The 16,923-nt window shown below is 34.9% G+C and overlaps 1 protein-coding gene and 1 long non-coding RNA gene across 51 annotated transcripts in view; one reads left to right on the forward strand and one right to left on the reverse strand.

Moving 5' to 3' along the window:
• Nucleotides 1-16,923, forward strand: part of ank2a (ankyrin 2a, neuronal) — a 131,158-nt gene that overhangs the window by 56,313 nt on the left and 57,922 nt on the right. For 46 of the 50 annotated variants that reach the window (XM_087236796.1, XM_087236832.1, XM_087236802.1 and 43 more), the window contains exons 4-12: nt 1,140-1,238; nt 1,412-1,510; nt 3,978-4,163; nt 5,722-5,745; nt 8,626-8,724; nt 11,281-11,379; nt 11,654-11,752; nt 14,493-14,690; nt 14,770-14,868. In XM_087236796.1, coding sequence (XP_087092922.1) covers nt 1,140-1,238; nt 1,412-1,510; nt 3,978-4,163; nt 5,722-5,745; nt 8,626-8,724; nt 11,281-11,379; nt 11,654-11,752; nt 14,493-14,690; nt 14,770-14,868 — 1,002 coding nt within the window. The remainder of the gene's footprint in view (nt 1-1,139; nt 1,239-1,411; nt 1,511-3,977; nt 4,164-5,721; nt 5,746-8,625; nt 8,725-11,280; nt 11,380-11,653; nt 11,753-14,492; nt 14,691-14,769; nt 14,869-16,923) is intronic. The other 4 variants (XM_087236833.1, XM_087236827.1, XM_087236836.1 and 1 more) reach the window with 1 other exon arrangement.
• Nucleotides 12,005-16,799, reverse strand: LOC147846715 (uncharacterized). Its single transcript, XR_015476413.1, has 3 exons — nt 15,980-16,799; nt 14,368-15,094; nt 12,005-13,864 (listed from the first exon to the last, which is right to left on the reverse strand). It is a non-coding gene; the product is annotated as an uncharacterized LOC147846715 (long non-coding RNA).

Consider the following 16,923-nt stretch of genomic DNA (forward strand, 5'->3'; position numbering starts at 1 on the left):
TTAAAAAGTTACGAATTGCCGTGAGATTGTGTTGGAATGTTTTCAATCTTTTGTCAGGTTGTGTAAGACCTAATACACTGTAAAAAAAATGCAGGGTTCCAAACTATTTATTTATGCTGTCTCAACATAAATCGATTAGGTCAACATAACACATTTAAGTGGATTGAACATGAAACAATGAAGTTATCACTTGAAAATTTCCAGAATTGTGTTGTTTCAGCTCATTTTAAATAAGTTGTTAGAAAAAGCAGCAAATGTCTTTTTTTTTGCAACTAGGCTCATTCTGAAAACGTAGCCCTATATACATTTCTTGAGATTGCAAATTAGTCAAAAGTATGTATGGCTGCATTTCATTTTTAAAATGAACACTACAGGTGGTATGACGCCATTCCTTTTTGCAATTACCAGCTGACCGCTTACCTCCGTATGGACGTTTTTCCTGCTGCTACTAGTTTGTCCAGTAGCTCTCCATGCACATCGACGGACTTAAGTCGCAAAGAGAACTTGCCCACGACAGCGAGGTCCGAGTCTGGTGAAGAATGTTCCAAAAAGCGGGAAAGACAAAAATAAAATAAAAAAATAAAATAACCAAGTAAATATAAGGGTGAGAATGTGGTAAAATCTGAAAACATGATAAAAATCAGGCGAGGGCTTTTCTTTTACTGAATTGCTTTTTAAAACTGTCTGTTGGGTTTAGGGAAGTGAATAGACAGGTCAATCTGTGCTATTGAAAACACTATTGGTTGGGTTTAGGGAAGGAGGAGGATGGGTCATTCGGTTAATCAGTCAGTCATTCAGTCAATTAAACAGTAAGTCGACAGCAGCTTCTGGTGGATTTACGCAAGAAGAGCAGGCACGAATGGCACTCGCGAGAGAAATTTGAGATATAAAAAAAATGTACACAGCGGCCTTTGGTGGATTCGCAAAAATAAAAACTGCAAAAAAAAAAAAAAAAAGTAGCTTCTGGGATGTATTAGGCGCTCTCCAGAAATCTATATAGAGGTTCGTTTTCAGAATGAGCCTGGGTTGCTTTTTTGAGTGGATCTTGTGCAATCTTGCTTCCCAAGTAACTCACTCTGTACAGAATACAAATAAATGCAGTAATTAAATGTGAATACGTATCTTTCTGTCCTCTTCAGAAAGGAAACACTGCACTGCACATCGCTTGTCTTGCTGGGCAGAAAGAAGTTGCAAAGTTGTTGGTGAAAAAAACAGCAGATGTGAACTCTCAATCTCAGGTGAGAGAAGCCTGAAAAAAGTTATTATTATAAGAAATAATCGCATAATACACAAAATAATTATTTTCGTTTTTGAATGATAAAACTAAAGTATTTATAATGTAATAATAAATAACATCATATTATAATTGATTATTATATTAATCTTCATGGTAACCTGCATTTTACTCCAGAATGGCTTCACTCCGCTTTATATGGCTGCTCAAGAGAATCACCTGGATGTTGTGCGATATCTACTGGAGAACGGCGGAAACCAGAGCATGGCCACAGAGGTTTTTGATTGACAATTCCTTCTCTCTCTCTCTCTCTCTCTCTCTCTCTCTCTCTCTCTCTCTCTCTCTTTCTCTCTCTCTCTCTTTCTCTTTTTGCGTACTTGTTTATGTGGTTCACACAGACAAAATTGCATAATGACATGGGTTTGACCTAGTTGTACTTTATTAAGTTGGTTTACGAAGATATGCCTTGTGTCCTTGTAATTCAATATGCTTAAAAACCATATTATTCACATTCAATTTACCACAGTTATCCTGTGAGGGTTGGGTTTAGGCATAGGGGTATGCTCTATAAATAAAGTTATAAAAAGCTGTTTTTACAGTAGAGATACTATAGAATCCATTATGTCTATGGAGAGTCCTCATTAACCATATAAACAACATTTGTGTGTGTGTATGTGTGAGTGCTTGCATGCTTTTGTGACATAACAGAAATTTGTATCACAAATTTAATGCAAATTTGTATAATGATGTGGGTATGACAATGCTATATCTTTTGCATGTTGGTGATAGGAATTCAAACTGTTTTGATAATATTCAAGATAGAAAATATTACACAGGAACTTTTCGGCTACTTTTCCCCCAGAATCTGCATCTGTATTGACATTTAGAAGTATTTACAGACTGTTATTGCAGCCCCAATGTACAATTTGGTTACCTACATCTTCAAAATAACTTGATAACTTTAAAATAGATTTAAAGAAAATTAATGGGTTTGAAATAGCATGAAATAGGCATGTTTGATTCGTGAAAGCAAAACAATTTTAAAGTCAGGGTAAATGTGAGAATGACTAGCTGGGTTAAATCTGCTTTCGGTAGATTCATGAGTATTGGGTGCCTGCTAATGTAATAGCTCCTATGTTAAATGTCCTATGGTGATGTTTGTTAAACCTGATCACAGCTGTACTTTCAAGTCTGCTTTTGACCCAGAGACAGCCGTTTTCATGAAGGCTATGTTTATTACAAACACTCAAACTATCTCAGAGAGACAGGAATAACAGTTTATAAATGCTTCAAGTACATGTTATGTTTCAATTATGCTGTCGGTTTATAGTTCAGATATAAACACTGACGCCAAGAGTCGCAAACAAAATAGAATAAATCACTTGAAGCTTCAACATTTTAATAATGCTATCAGGTTGTATTTCAGATATAAACACTGATATATAGAGTAGCGGTCAAAATAGAATTAATAAAGTAGCTTGACACTATATCTATGCAAATAAGTGGCTACACGCATATAGGTAAAATATGGGGTTTCACTGTCATTTCAAGAGTTCACACTTAGCTGATGATTGATTATAAGCAAGTTTGGCATGCTGTCCCGGGAGAGAGCCCTGAGCTCAAAGGTTCTTGAGCCCTGGGCTCCCTCCCGTTTGAAGGGCGAGAGGGGAGCCTTGAACTCAGGTAGATCTCGACAACTCCCCCTTGATAAAAACTGATGACTAAAAATTGAATGCTATGAAAAGATGTTCTGCAGGGTGAGAGATTAACTGTAGTGCAAAATTTAGATTTATCAATTTACCTGTTGTGCATGTTTTTGGAATGTGGGAGGAAACCGGAGGACCCGGGGAAAACCCACGCAAGCACGGGAAGAACATGCAAACTACACACAGAAACGACCACCGGCCTGTTATAGGACTAGAACCGTTGACGTTCTTGCTGTGAGGCAACAGTGCTAATCACTGGGCCACCGTGCTGCCCTATGGAGGGAAAGGTGAAGAGGTAGGGGTGGAAGGGGGGATTCTTCAAATCGAAGATGACTGTAGTGAAAAAACCCTGGCTCTTTATAGTGGGTTAGGAATGGCCTGATTGGTGGATCATGCATGCTAATGCAGAACCAGCCGTGTTCAATCATAATCATGTGCTCCTCTCTAAATTAGTTTATGAATAAACTTCACTTAATAACAGTAAATCTTCAAGTGTTTTTTTTTTGTTAAACCTTTAGTAAATTACCTTTTATTTTGATGTCTGTTCAGAATTTTTTGATAATTGTGATCTCTGTTTAAATGAGATTTGTAATTCTCTCAATTTTGCAGCTCTTATTTACAGTGTGATTTTGATTATTATATTACATGTCTCTCTCTCTACATATATTCTTACTATGTTGTATTGAGTGAGTCATACCATTTTCTGTATTGTTTAGATATCTAATCATCTAGTCATGTGACATAATGCTTGTTTAAATGAACAACAAATGCTGTTTTTAATATACAATATTTAATATACTTTTTGAAACTGTTATTACTACTTTATAGAGTGCCTCGGAGTGATGATTTTGCATGCTTAAAGAATCCCCTCTGAAGCTCCTTTTGTTTGTTTCGAATGTTATGTTTTAATGATGATTGTTAATCTCCCTCTATATCTCTCTCTCCTATCTATCTATCTATCTATCTATCTATCTATCTATCTATCTATCTATCTATCTATCTATCTATCTATCTATCTTTTCACTGTGTTTTTGTAGGATGGCTTCACTCCTCTGGCCATTGCTCTCCAGCAGGGTCATAATCAGGTAGTTTCTCTGCTTCTTGAACACGACACGAAAGGGAAAGTCCGTCTGCCTGCACTCCACATAGCTGCCCGCAAGGATGACACCAAATCTGCTGCTCTGCTGCTCCAGAATGACCATAACGCTGATGTCCAGTCTAAGGTGAGAACAATAGTGGGGATTCAGTGTTCATGCTATGCCACAGATATTCTATCACAGTAATTCTATCATGCACATGTGTATTCATATAACAATACTTTTGAGGTCTAATAAGGTAACCTAAAACTAAAAACAAAGTCATTTATGTTCCTTCAAATAATAATGAAATAATATTAAAAAATGTAAACTTTTAACCTATGTATATTTGTATATTTTTCACATTCATTTAATATGTTGATGTAGTGAAATTACTAAACTTAAAGTATGTAATACTATATACATATACATTTGAATACTATATAAACATAATATACATGTATTAAATAATGGCAAAAACGTTCACACATTAAAAAAAGACTTAAATTAAAAAATAAATAAATACAAAAATAAAATGTGTGTAAAAATTAACTATATTAGTATATCTGTAGTATATGGTAGTATTAAAATAACCCTGTTTCATCATAATAAAAACATATTTGGACATAATTATGCATTGTTTCAACATTCAGCATAGTATTGAGTTTGTTGAATTATGTAAATACTTGTTATATCAATGTGCTGAACACTTATTGAGCTAAGATGAAAAGGGGCTTTCATGCATCAATTCAATTAAAATGTAATATAGTACATTTAAATTTTTCCCTCTATTATAGATTTATCGAAAAAATTATGGAAAACATATATTTTAAAACATTCCCAGTACTGGGTTGCAGCTGGAAGGGCATCCGCTGTGTAAAACATACAGGTATGCTGGATAAGTTTGTGGTTCATTCCACTGTGGCGACCCCAAATTAATAAAAGGGACTAAGCCAAAAAGAAAATGAATGAATTGATTCATATTTTTGAGCATTAAATGAATTCAAACAGAATATAGTACGTTCAAATTTAGCCTCTTTTATTGATTGATTGAATATATAATGGAAAACATATGTATTTTTAGCTAAACAATAGATTACGTAGAAAACTATTAAAGCATATTTAATTGTTAAGGCATATTTAGAACAGAAATATTAAAATTATATTTTAAAAGACTCACAGGGACTCAAATGATTATATGGCAGTCCCAAAAACAATTCATTGTAATAATCATAAATATATACATTACCAGTGTCCATCACACCACTAGAATTTTGCCATTGGTCAGCATGAAGTGTTTAATCATATCAATTATAATAACATTCACATGAATTATTCTCTAACGTACATTAATATCTCAGAACAATGTTTAAATTTTACTTTAAAATATATATGTTATGTCGAATTTATATTAAATTACTTTCATCAACTAAACAGTCTTGTCTCTGACTCTTATACCATCATTTTACCATAGAATCACTGTACATTGTTCAAAGATTTAGTTTAAGCTTTTTATTATTATTATTATTATTATTAATTTCCAATGTTTTATCAAGTCATTAATCCTGCAGCTACTGAGTGTAATATAAAAACATTTGCTTGCCTTTGTATGTTCACTTAATTATGTTAGTGCTTTTGACAGTTAAACATGTATTTAATGTTACTAAAAATGCTGCATTTCCTCCCTCATGTGCGACTCTGTCAGATGATGGTCAACAGGACTACAGAGGTATTAAGACTCTCAGCAGAATCCTGCATTCGTCTCGGCTGTTATAAAGCCTAATGTGTTACTTAACACTGACAATTTCTCTTACATCGCATGGAGTCCTTATCAGTGTCGTAGCGCATGCCACATTGTTGTTTTTGTTTTATTAGTAGCCCCGTGTTTCCTCAAAAAAAAAAAAAAAAAAACCTATAGGGGTTTCTTGCTCATCAACACAATTATTTCAGTGAACATTTTGAGTAGGAATCAAGGTTTCTTGATCAAGGAACTTTATTTTTTAAATTATTTTGGCTCATTTTACAAGTCACCTAGAGTTCAATAGCTAAGTTTTACCATATTTGAATCCATTCAGCTGATCTCCATGTCTGGCTGGAGCACTTTTAGCATAGCTTAGCATCATTCATTGAATCAGATTAGACCATTAGCATCGCATTCAAAAATCTGTTTTTATTTTTCCTATTTTCTGAAGTTACATCTATGTAAGTATGACAGAAATGAAAAGTTAATATTTTCTAGGTTGATCATGGCCAGGATCTCTACTCTCATTCTGGATTAATAATCAAGGAACTTTGCTGCCGGACCATGAAATTAATTATTTTTAGATATTTATAAGTACAGTATGTGACTTTATTGCAAACACTTCCCAGGTTTTTCCAATGTTCCTGATGTTTTTACAGCTTCTTCCAGTTGACAGTCTCCGCACCAGCTTACCTGCGAACCATCAATAATGAAAAAGACCAGGATACATAAAGCAGGTTCATTCCCCATCTATATGCACACGTCACTGCCTTATTCAATGTAAAGTGGTTCACTGAGTACACTGGTTGAATTGTAGGCTCACACAGATCGACCCAACTATTGATCTGTAGTGTGATAGGTGTCATTCGGGTTTAGGCACTTCATCCCATGTATTCTAAACATGTTCAGCTCTTTCCTCATTTTGGGAGTGCAGTATTTCATACTCTCTTTCAGCCATTACTTCTATAAATATAGCACCGTCACCTATTATTGTTTGGTGAGATGCCTAATTATACAATACCCACTGACGTTTTAAACTTTGTGACTTTTCTTACATTGCTTGCTAGACTTGTAATTTTGTTAAACTGGAAGAGACCCTGGCCAGCCTCGCATGTACGATGGCTGAAAGATGTTCTGTATTTTGTGAAACTAGAGAAGATTAGAAACTCCCTTCAAAGACATAACAGAATGTTCTTAAAATCTGGAAGCCCTTTTTTCTTGTTAAAACTCTCCAGCTGTTTGACGCCAGTAGACTGGTGACCCATGCTCACAGCGACCCGAGTTCGATTCCCGGCTCAAGTTCCTTTGCAGATCCTATCCCCACTCTCTGCTTTCCATGAATTCCAGTCTCAACTCCCTAGTCCTGTATAATAAGGTTAAAAAAAATACTCTCCAGCTGGATCTAGACTGATCACCCTTGCTAGTTCTTAACAATAATAACACATCAGTTTGTAATCTTTTATTACTTGAATTGTAACTTTGAGTTTGTTGCATAAATGTAAATATCTGCCCCTCATTTACTTATGTAATTGGGTTTTATTTAATTTATTCATTCATTCATTCATTTTCTTGTTGGCTTAGTCCCTTTATTAATCCGGGGTCGCCACAGCGGAATGAACCACCAACTTATCCGGCAAGTTTTTACGCAGCGGATGCCCTTCCAGCCGCAACCCATCTCTGGGAAACATCCACACACACACTACGGACAATTTAGCCTACCCAATTCACCTGTACTGCATGTCTTTGGACTGTGAGGGAAACCGGAGCACCCGGAGGAAACCCACGCAAAGGCAGGGAGAACATGCAAACTCCACACAGAAACACCAACTGAGCCGAGGTTCGACCGAGCGACCTTCTTGCTGTGAGGCGACAGCACTACCTACTGCGCCACTGCCTCGCCCATTTTATTTGTTTGATTTACTTATATTTTTTAAGGCTTGTTTGTTTTATTTGTAATTTGTGAAATATAAAAATGCTTAAAAATCATTAAAAAAAAGAAAAATTAGTGAGATGCTAATGGTCTAATCCGATTCAATGATTTATGCTAAGCTAAGCTAAAAGTGCTCCTGCCAAACCTGGAGATCGGCTGATTGGCTTTTAAAAATGGTAAAACTGAACGGTTTAACTCAAGATGACTTTAAAAAAGAGCCTATTTACAAAAAAAAAAAAAAAAAAAAGCGGAGTGTTGCTTTAAGTAGGTTAAACACTTCTCATAATTTTACAAACAGACTGAACAGACGTACTGTAATTGTGCATGCAAACTCATTCTGTCACTCTTTGTAGAAGTCTCTCGGTCACATTTTGCTGCACCTTTTTGTTAACTGTGTTTTCTAAATCGCACCATGTCTGTCAGAATGGAAAGGTAAGAAAAAAGGCTCCATCAGACAAACTCAGTAAGACAGACAATGCCAATTTCCATTATACATTCATCTTTAGCAACATGTAGTAGTGAGTAGTTGATGAATCACATTTGTTTGTTCAGATATTTTTATTCATCATCCTTTTTTCTGTCATTGTCACTGAGAAACTTCTCATCTCTTTAACAAAGGCTCACTGGAATGTGCTCATATATTATTATCATACAAATATAATCTTTCGGTTTTTCCTTCCATTAACGTTTTTTTTCTCCCGTTCATTCACTCTAGTGCATGCTGATCCATTGGTAGCAGATGAGAATCCAGACATTTCTTTAACTTTTCCATTCTTTCTTTATTTTTTGCACAAATGTGATGGTTCATTGGAATGCTGCATGGTAGATCATTAAGGATGGATGTTTAAAATGAGATAGAAGATCTTTATATTTACTCTGTTTCTCTGTCTCTTGTTCTGTTCCTTGTTTTATCCTAAAACTATTCCACCGTGTATCAGAGTGGCTTCACTCCTCTACATATTGCTGCTCATTATGGGAATGTAAATGTGGCCACGCTGCTGCTCAACAGAGGGGCTGCTGTAGACTTCACAGCCAGGGTATGAGCTTATACTGTTATATCCTTGCAAAAACATTGGGTTTAAATATCTGGTAATTAACAGTTTACGTATTTTGTGATTCACACCGGTTTTCTGTTTATTTTACAGTTGTGAATTGCATTATGGGATGTTGATCTCTGCTCTGTCAACTTTCGATGTAGAAAATTCAACTCTACCATTTAACAAATTGACATTTTAGTAATTTGAAATAATATAATGGATAAGAAACAATATATCGAAAAATAAGTCTGTAAAATAATTACGGTTAATATACAAAAATATATCTGGGATGATTTTGTCATATACATATAATATATACATATATACATATAAATGTTAATAAAAGTCACTTTTTCAAATTTGTCGAGGTTAAAAGTTGTTGGAAGAAAGTAGGCTTAGGCGGTATACAAATTATGATACCATCAAACCTCCTCCCTATTTTACCTCAGTATTATCGTGCATAATGAAAAAAAATATGATCTAAGGCTCAGACAGCATCACGAAACTGTTGGCTTGTGCGTAAACCATTCAGAAAATGAATATCATATGTGCGACGTTAGATTTGAAGTATTTCCATCTCAACACTTTTTTTGCAATTTGCAAATTACCTCTTCCATATTTACCACCTCTCCCTTCTCATTTACTCGAAACCCAAAACTCTGCAAAACTGCAGAAGTTGTGTTCGTTTTCCAGCCCAGGTCACTTGGTGTGCAACTTGCCATCTTTCCCCACCTCTCTCTTTCTCCTCCACGCTGTCCCATGATGACAACCACCTCCAACATCCTCGTCTCCTAAAAGTGCATTGTTTTTTTGACAGTATATCGGTATTGAAACTGATACCATTGCTATTTTTAGATCCTGCGGTATACCGTATTACCGCCCAAGCCTAGAAAAAAGATCAACGCCCTATAATGCAATTTAAAAGCATAAATAAACGCAAACGAATAAATAATAATTTATGGATGCTAATTCATGGATTTTTTTATGTGTATAAACTAATTTGTGTATGAAATTAAAATTTGGATTACTAAAAAACCATGGCCTGGACCACAAAACCTCGGTCTTATGTTGCACTGGCATATATTTGGCAATAGTCAAAATTATTGGTTTTTGTTTTATGCAAAAAATCACTAGGCTATTAAGCAAAGATCATTTGATGTTATTTAGTATATTTCCTACTGTAATAATATGAAAAATCACAATTTTATTTAGTGATTGGAATTGATGATTTGGATTTTGTTAATATTTGGATTTGTTTAACCTTCAGATTCCAGATTTTCAAAAAGTTCTATCTTCAGGATTACAATTTATCTTATGTTTCTGAATAACTAAAAGAACATACACAAAATACCACTTACTGTGAGTGTATATGTATGTTTAATTAAACAAAATATAATACAGATTTACATCTAGAGAGAAATAATATATTATATATAAATTTACATTTAAAGAAACAACCTTCGGTAACTTTATTTTGATGGATCATTCGAGTATTAGTAGACTGTCTGCTTAATATCTGTTTATACTGCTCCTTCAACAGACATTTAACTAACTACAAGAAACTTTGCAAGTACATGTCAGCTTACATTAACCCCAACCTTACAGTCTACTTATAATCTAATGAGAATAGGTTGGCAAGTAGATGCAATGTAACTTAAATGCAACAAACTGACCATCAAAATAAAGTGTGACCCTACTTCCTCTTTATAGCAAGTGGTTTCTTTGAATAACAATTCAGATTAAAAATTAAGTAATTGTACGAATATTTTGAGAAGGGCACAATTGGCTTAACAATATTGCTCTCAAAGTAAGTAGGGTGTATGCTAACATGCGCTGTAAATAACAGCATATTAACAAGTATAGTAAAGTAAAGGTTGTGCAGAAAGTCCTTATATTGAGATAAATAGGGTGTGGTATGCAAATTACTTCACGCATGTAGGTGATCGTTTAGAATACTCCTAAACATATGTGCATACACAGGTTGTGAATTAGGCGCAAAGTATTTGAACAAATGCTTAAACATGGGCTGTTTTTTTGTTCATGCATTGGTCATTTTTGAGATTTCGGTCGATTTGATTTTTCTTTTCATTTGCACTTTTAAGCATTTAGTTTGTTTGCTTCTAGATATATCATAGACATGCTATAAAGCTATTTTCCTAAAATACATATTTTAAGATAGTACTGAGCCAGAAATCTTAACTTCATAGCACTTATATACAATGAACACTTATATACAATGAACAACTATTACCATTGTTATTAGTTATACTAATACCATTGTCATAGTTATTATCATAGTTATTGTCATAGTTATTAGCTTATTAGCTTATTAAAATTTGCTTATTTTCCAAATAACAATAGTGCAATTCTTAGTGTTATTAATCAACTGCATATATTTTTTCTTTATTCATTCACCTGGGTTGTCTTGTATAGACTGAAAAAAATTAGCCCGGTTTAATCAGAAACCGACTTTAGCTCATTATTGTTTTATTTCCGTCACTGTATTTTTTACCCATGAATGCATTATCTTTCCTAAAAGATGTATTGTCTGTTTAGAATGGAATTACCCCTCTTCACGTGGCCTCCAAACGAGGAAACACCAACATGATCGCTCTGCTGCTGGACAGGGGATCTCAGATTGATGCCAAGACCAGGGTGAGTTTTTAGGCAGTGCCTCGGGCTGGTCAAAATTCAATAAAAGTTTGAACTATGGCGCTCTCTAGCGTCTGTTTCCTTAACAACAGCTCTGATGGAGGATTCTTAATTAAACATAAATATAAAAGGAAACAATGAGAGCTTAAAAATATGAACGTGGATTGCTGATTTGCTGTGTTTTATGTGCATTTGCATGAGTTTTAATAATATATATTGTTCTGTATGTGATTTTATATCTTCGTGTTTTCATATTTGCTGTTTGTCTATTGTACAGGATGGACTGACACCTCTGCACTGTGCTGCCAGAAGTGGGCATGATAGCGCTGTGGAAATACTGCTCGAAAAAGGAGCTCCAATTCTGGCCCGAACCAAGGTTAACAGAAGAATATGCTTTCTAAAAATTGCTAAAGCATAAGTTTTGTACTAGTGTATTGAAATGCAGCGTTACAGAATTAATATGTGAATAAAAAAACATAGTAGACCATAAGGAAACCAAAAGATGAAACAAAGGATATATTTTTTATGTCTATCACACCAAAAAATATTATGAAACAACCGTTTTACATATTTACAAAATGCTAATTATAATGACAAATCATCATTAATAGTTTTAAAGGCCACCTATGATGAGAATCAACTTTTTGTGAGTTGTTAGGACAGAACTGTGTGTAGGTATAGTGCAGGGGTGGCCACCCCTGGTATAGTGTCCACAGTCATATTGGAGTGATATAAACCTAACAAATCTTTTTTAAAATTTACTTGCGTTAAAATAGGATCCAAATCCCAGTGATATTGAGGCCCACTGCAACGTGATGTAGGAGTGTGGTTGTCCCCACCCATAATAACATGTATACACACGCACAGAACATTTTTTGCAACGAAACTGAGATTAAAACATACATAAAACTCTGTGATCAGCTGCACCTCAATAATTTGTTTAATAAGTTTAAAATGTTTTTAAGACAGAGCATGATTGTAATAAAGAGAGTAAAATTAACATGTAATTCTTAACCGCTATAATCACCATGGCCACATGGTGCCAGTAAGTGCTAATATGTTTGTGTGTGTGTGTATGTGAGACTCATCATTTCAGAAAGGCTTGAATAAACTCCATCACAAATACATGACATAAACTTACTTGGTATTTTTGGCTAGTGAATTTATTTCAGCTTCTTCCGTGCCTGTCTCTGTCACTGACTGCTGTTTATCTGACGTGAAGCATGAGAAGCAGACACACATGTGGAAGCGGTGGGCGGGGAGAAGCAGCTCATTTGGATTTAAAGCCACAGGCTACAAAAACAGCTTCATTGCCCTCAGACACCAAAATGGGCAGAGTCTACATTACATAATAAATAATCTACTGGATAATTTGAGCTGAAACTGTACAGACACATTCTGGAGACACCAATATCTCATCTTACACCTTGTAAAAAGGGTAAAATAGGTGCCCTTTGAGTGACACATGATCTTTCACTTAAATGTGTTATTAGTATTATTATTAAAGGGGACCTATTATGAGACCTAAACCCTCTTTACAATATGTAAAATAAGTCTCTAATGTCCCTAGAGAGTGAACGGGAAGTTTCGACTCAAAATACCCCTCAAATAATAACTCTTTGAAACTGCCCGTTCTAGGCTTTGATCCAAATTGTGCCATTTTGGTGATTGTCACTTTAAATTTAAATGAGATTGTACTCTTTTAAAAAGAGGGTGGAGCTACAAACGCCTGTTGGCACACAACTGTGTTAAAACCCCTTATAAAAGTGTTTTTTTTTTATTCATGAATAGGTCCCCTTTAACAGTATTATCAATGTTAAAACTTTTTAAATATTTATTTGCATAAAGTGTGTTTTAGTTTAATGATTTTGTATGAATATAAAGTTCGCTTACTGGAAACTTTTCTAACACTACAAATGTTTGTACTGTGACTTTTGATCAATTTAAGGCATCCTTGGAACAAACAAGAACCATATACAGTAAAGTCAGATTTATTAGCCTCTGTTGATTCTTTTTCCTCTTTTTTTAAATGTTTCCCAAATGATGGTTAACAGAGTGAGGAAATTATCACAGTATGTCTGATAATATTTTTTCTTCTGGAGAAAGTCTGATTTGTTTTATTCCGGCAAGAATAAAAGCAGTTTTTAATTTTTTAGAAGCCATTTTAAGGACAAAATTATTAGCCCCTATAAGCTATATATTTTTTGGCAGTCTACAGAACAAACCATCGTTATACAATAACTTATCTAATTACCCTAACCTGCCTAGTTAACCTAGTTAATCCTTTAAATGTCACTTTAAGCTGTTTAGAAGTGTCTTGAAAAAATCTAGTCAAATATTATTTACTGTCATCATGACAAAGATAAAATGAATCAGTTATTAGAAATGAGTTATTAAAACTATTATGATTAAAAATGTGTTGAAAAAAATCTGTTAAACAGAAATTGAGGAAAAAAAATGAACAGGGGGCTAATAATTCTGACTACAACTGTAGATGTGAATCAGTGGTTCTCAAAGTGAGGGTCGGGACCCCCCAAGGGGTCGCGAGACAATAAAGGGGGGGTCGCCTGGTGATTTCCAAAAATCTATTTATTTATATTAAACCATAAGAATTACCATATTTTATCAATAAACTACTGAAGAGAAAAATTGTTGTTTATAGTTAATATATACAAAATAGTTACTACAGTAGCTTATAGTTACTAGTTCTATTGGATTGCGACCCCTGGTGTAATTACATAATTTTAAAGACACACCAATGGCGTCAGATGCAGCAGATTGATTTTATAACATCAGGTTAAACTTTCTGGCACATTTACAGCTCTGATTTACATTAAAAAAAGATTAAACTAAGAATAAACTTGGGTCTATTGGTGTGTGTGCGCAATTGCATGCAAGGTTTCTGTATATATAACCACCTCAGAGGATATTGGGGGTCGCGAGTCACTAGCATTGTTATTTTGGGGGTCGCAAGCTAAAAAGTTTGGGAACCCCTGATGTGAATCATATAGAACCATGGCGTCATCTTTATCTGATCAAATCACTGTAATCAATTTTTTGATCTAAGGTTGAGCTGTATGTTTTTTTTCTCTCTGTTTTCCAACACACACACACAGAACGGTCTGTCCCCGCTGCACATGTCTGCTCAGGGTGATCACGTCGAGTGTGTGAAACACCTGCTGCAACACAAGGCACCGGTTGATGATGTCACATTGGACTACCTGACCGCCCTTCATGTGGCCGCACACTGTGGTCACTACAGAGTCACCAAATTACTGCTGGACAAGAAAGCAAATCCTAATGCCAGAGCGCTGGTAATTTAGTGAAAGACCGTATTACTGCATATTCATCAGTGTTAATCAATGCTACAAATGTATGTGTTGTCTCTGTCAGAACGGCTTCACTCCCCTACATATTGCCTGCAAGAAGAACAGAGTGAAAGTCATGGAGCTGCTGGTTAAATACGGCGCCTCAATCCAGGCCATCACCGAGGTAGGAGTCTGCGTCTCAATTCACACACTTAATGTAATCTTTAAGATAATGAGGACAATAAAATTTGATTTGTCATTGTCATAAAGGAGAATAATAGGGCAGAATAATATGAATCTGTTATGTTTATTTTTACATTTTTATTACATTGCTGTTCAAGCATGTAAAGAAATCTGCAATGCTACTAAGCGTACTAAAAAGCAATTCTCTGTATTGGTAATCACTGTTCCTGAATTTCTTTAAATGCCATCTATACGCTTATTTCACACGGCCGCCATTTTAAAGAACCAAAGCGAGGCTACAGTGGAAAGAAACCCGGAAGTATAGGACCAGCACTGTAAACATTGCAGTAACATGCTGTGGACAACAAACCTCCAGCTGTTGCCGATTTTTCAAAATGCAGAAATGGTGCAAACATCACCTTAATACCATTCAGTAAGTTTAATTTAAACAATTAAAAGCAATTTAGAATCAAACAACATCACAATCTTAAAAACGTCCATTTCCAGCTAATTTCCATTCATAAAAAGCGCTGATTTACCATAGTATGCACCAGTGCTCAACACTTTTCTGCTTTTCACCCAGTGCAAACACAGATACATGGAGAATGGAGCGCGAAGCAGCCGTGAAGATCAATCGAGTCATCAAGCATATCGCTCGTCTATGTTTGTGCTCAGTAAACAGAGGAGGGTGAACTGATGACGTTCTCGGCCGATCACAGTCATTTCTGTTGAGCATGTGAACTCAATGGCAAATCAGCGCTGTTTTAGGAAAGCCATCAACAGTGCCTTAAATGTTAACGGGAGATTGACGTTTTTTCTTTTAATTCAGTATCATGACAAGTCGAATATGGTGAAGAATCAATTCATTAACTTGAGTTTAATAAATGGCATCTAAAACGTGTGTTTGGGAAAGAAAACTATTTGCTAACTAGTGCCATTTCCTTAACTTAGCTGAAAATGAGCTTTGAAATCCCTTTTATTTTCACCATTCATTCAGAACGGACCTTTGGGTTACTCGGAAGGCGGTGAAATTAAAAATTTGTGTCACTTTCTCTTCGCTGATAGGATATATAGCCAGGTACACAACATTCCTCTGTAACTCCCAATGATACTTCCGGGTTTCTTCCCAACGCAGCCTCGATTTTGCTTTTAAAAATGGCAGCCACGTGAAATCAGTCTATTGTATTTCTGAATTTTCAGTCTTCTTTGTTTAAAACATGAAGGGATAATTCACCCAAAAACAAAAAAATATACTATTAAAAATATTTAAAACAACCTCAAGTGTTTCATTGGGTGAACATTATTACATATTTGGGTCTTTAGTGACCCAGACCCAGTTAGCAAACACAGAAGCATCTCTGACTACAATAAAATATAACACACTTTTGATATTTGTATCAAACTTACATCTAAGTATTGCATATTTTATTGTCTTCTATTCATTTTGAATATTCAATTTCACTGTCATATAAATGTCACTGTCAATTTCAAGCATGATCTGACTCATACATCTTATATATTCTCAAAACTATTGTTTCTAGCATCTTAGAAATCAGTATATTAATTGCGGTAACACTTTGTTTTGATGGTCCATTTGAGTATTAGAAGACTGCTGATACAGACATTCAACAGACATTTAACTGACTATAAGAAACTTTGCAAGTACAAGTCAACTTACACTAACCCTAACCCCAACCTAACAGTCTACTTATAATCTAATGAGAATTAGTTGACATGTAGAATAGATGCAATGTAACTTAAATTCAACAAACAGACCATCACAATAAAGTGTGACCTTAATTGCTGATACCTTATTCATCATATCCACAATTATATCAGTTTAAACTGACTGCAAACCAGCTGCAAAATGACCACCTTCATCTGGTGAGAAGCAGCTTATTTACATTTAGAGAGCTTTTTTTACTCCTAGCCAGAAAAAAAGGTATTTAGAAACTGGGTGTAATAAAGGATCTATGAGGTATTGTATGCTGAAATATCATAGACAAATTCTGCTAATAAAACTTTGATAATATTTTCTAAAAAGGGTATAAGACCC

Source organism: Danio rerio, chromosome 1, assembly GCF_052040795.2.
Source record: "Danio rerio strain M-AB ecotype USA chromosome 1, GRCz13ab, whole genome shotgun sequence".
In the NCBI taxonomy this organism is placed as follows: domain Eukaryota; kingdom Metazoa; phylum Chordata; class Actinopteri; order Cypriniformes; family Danionidae; genus Danio; species Danio rerio.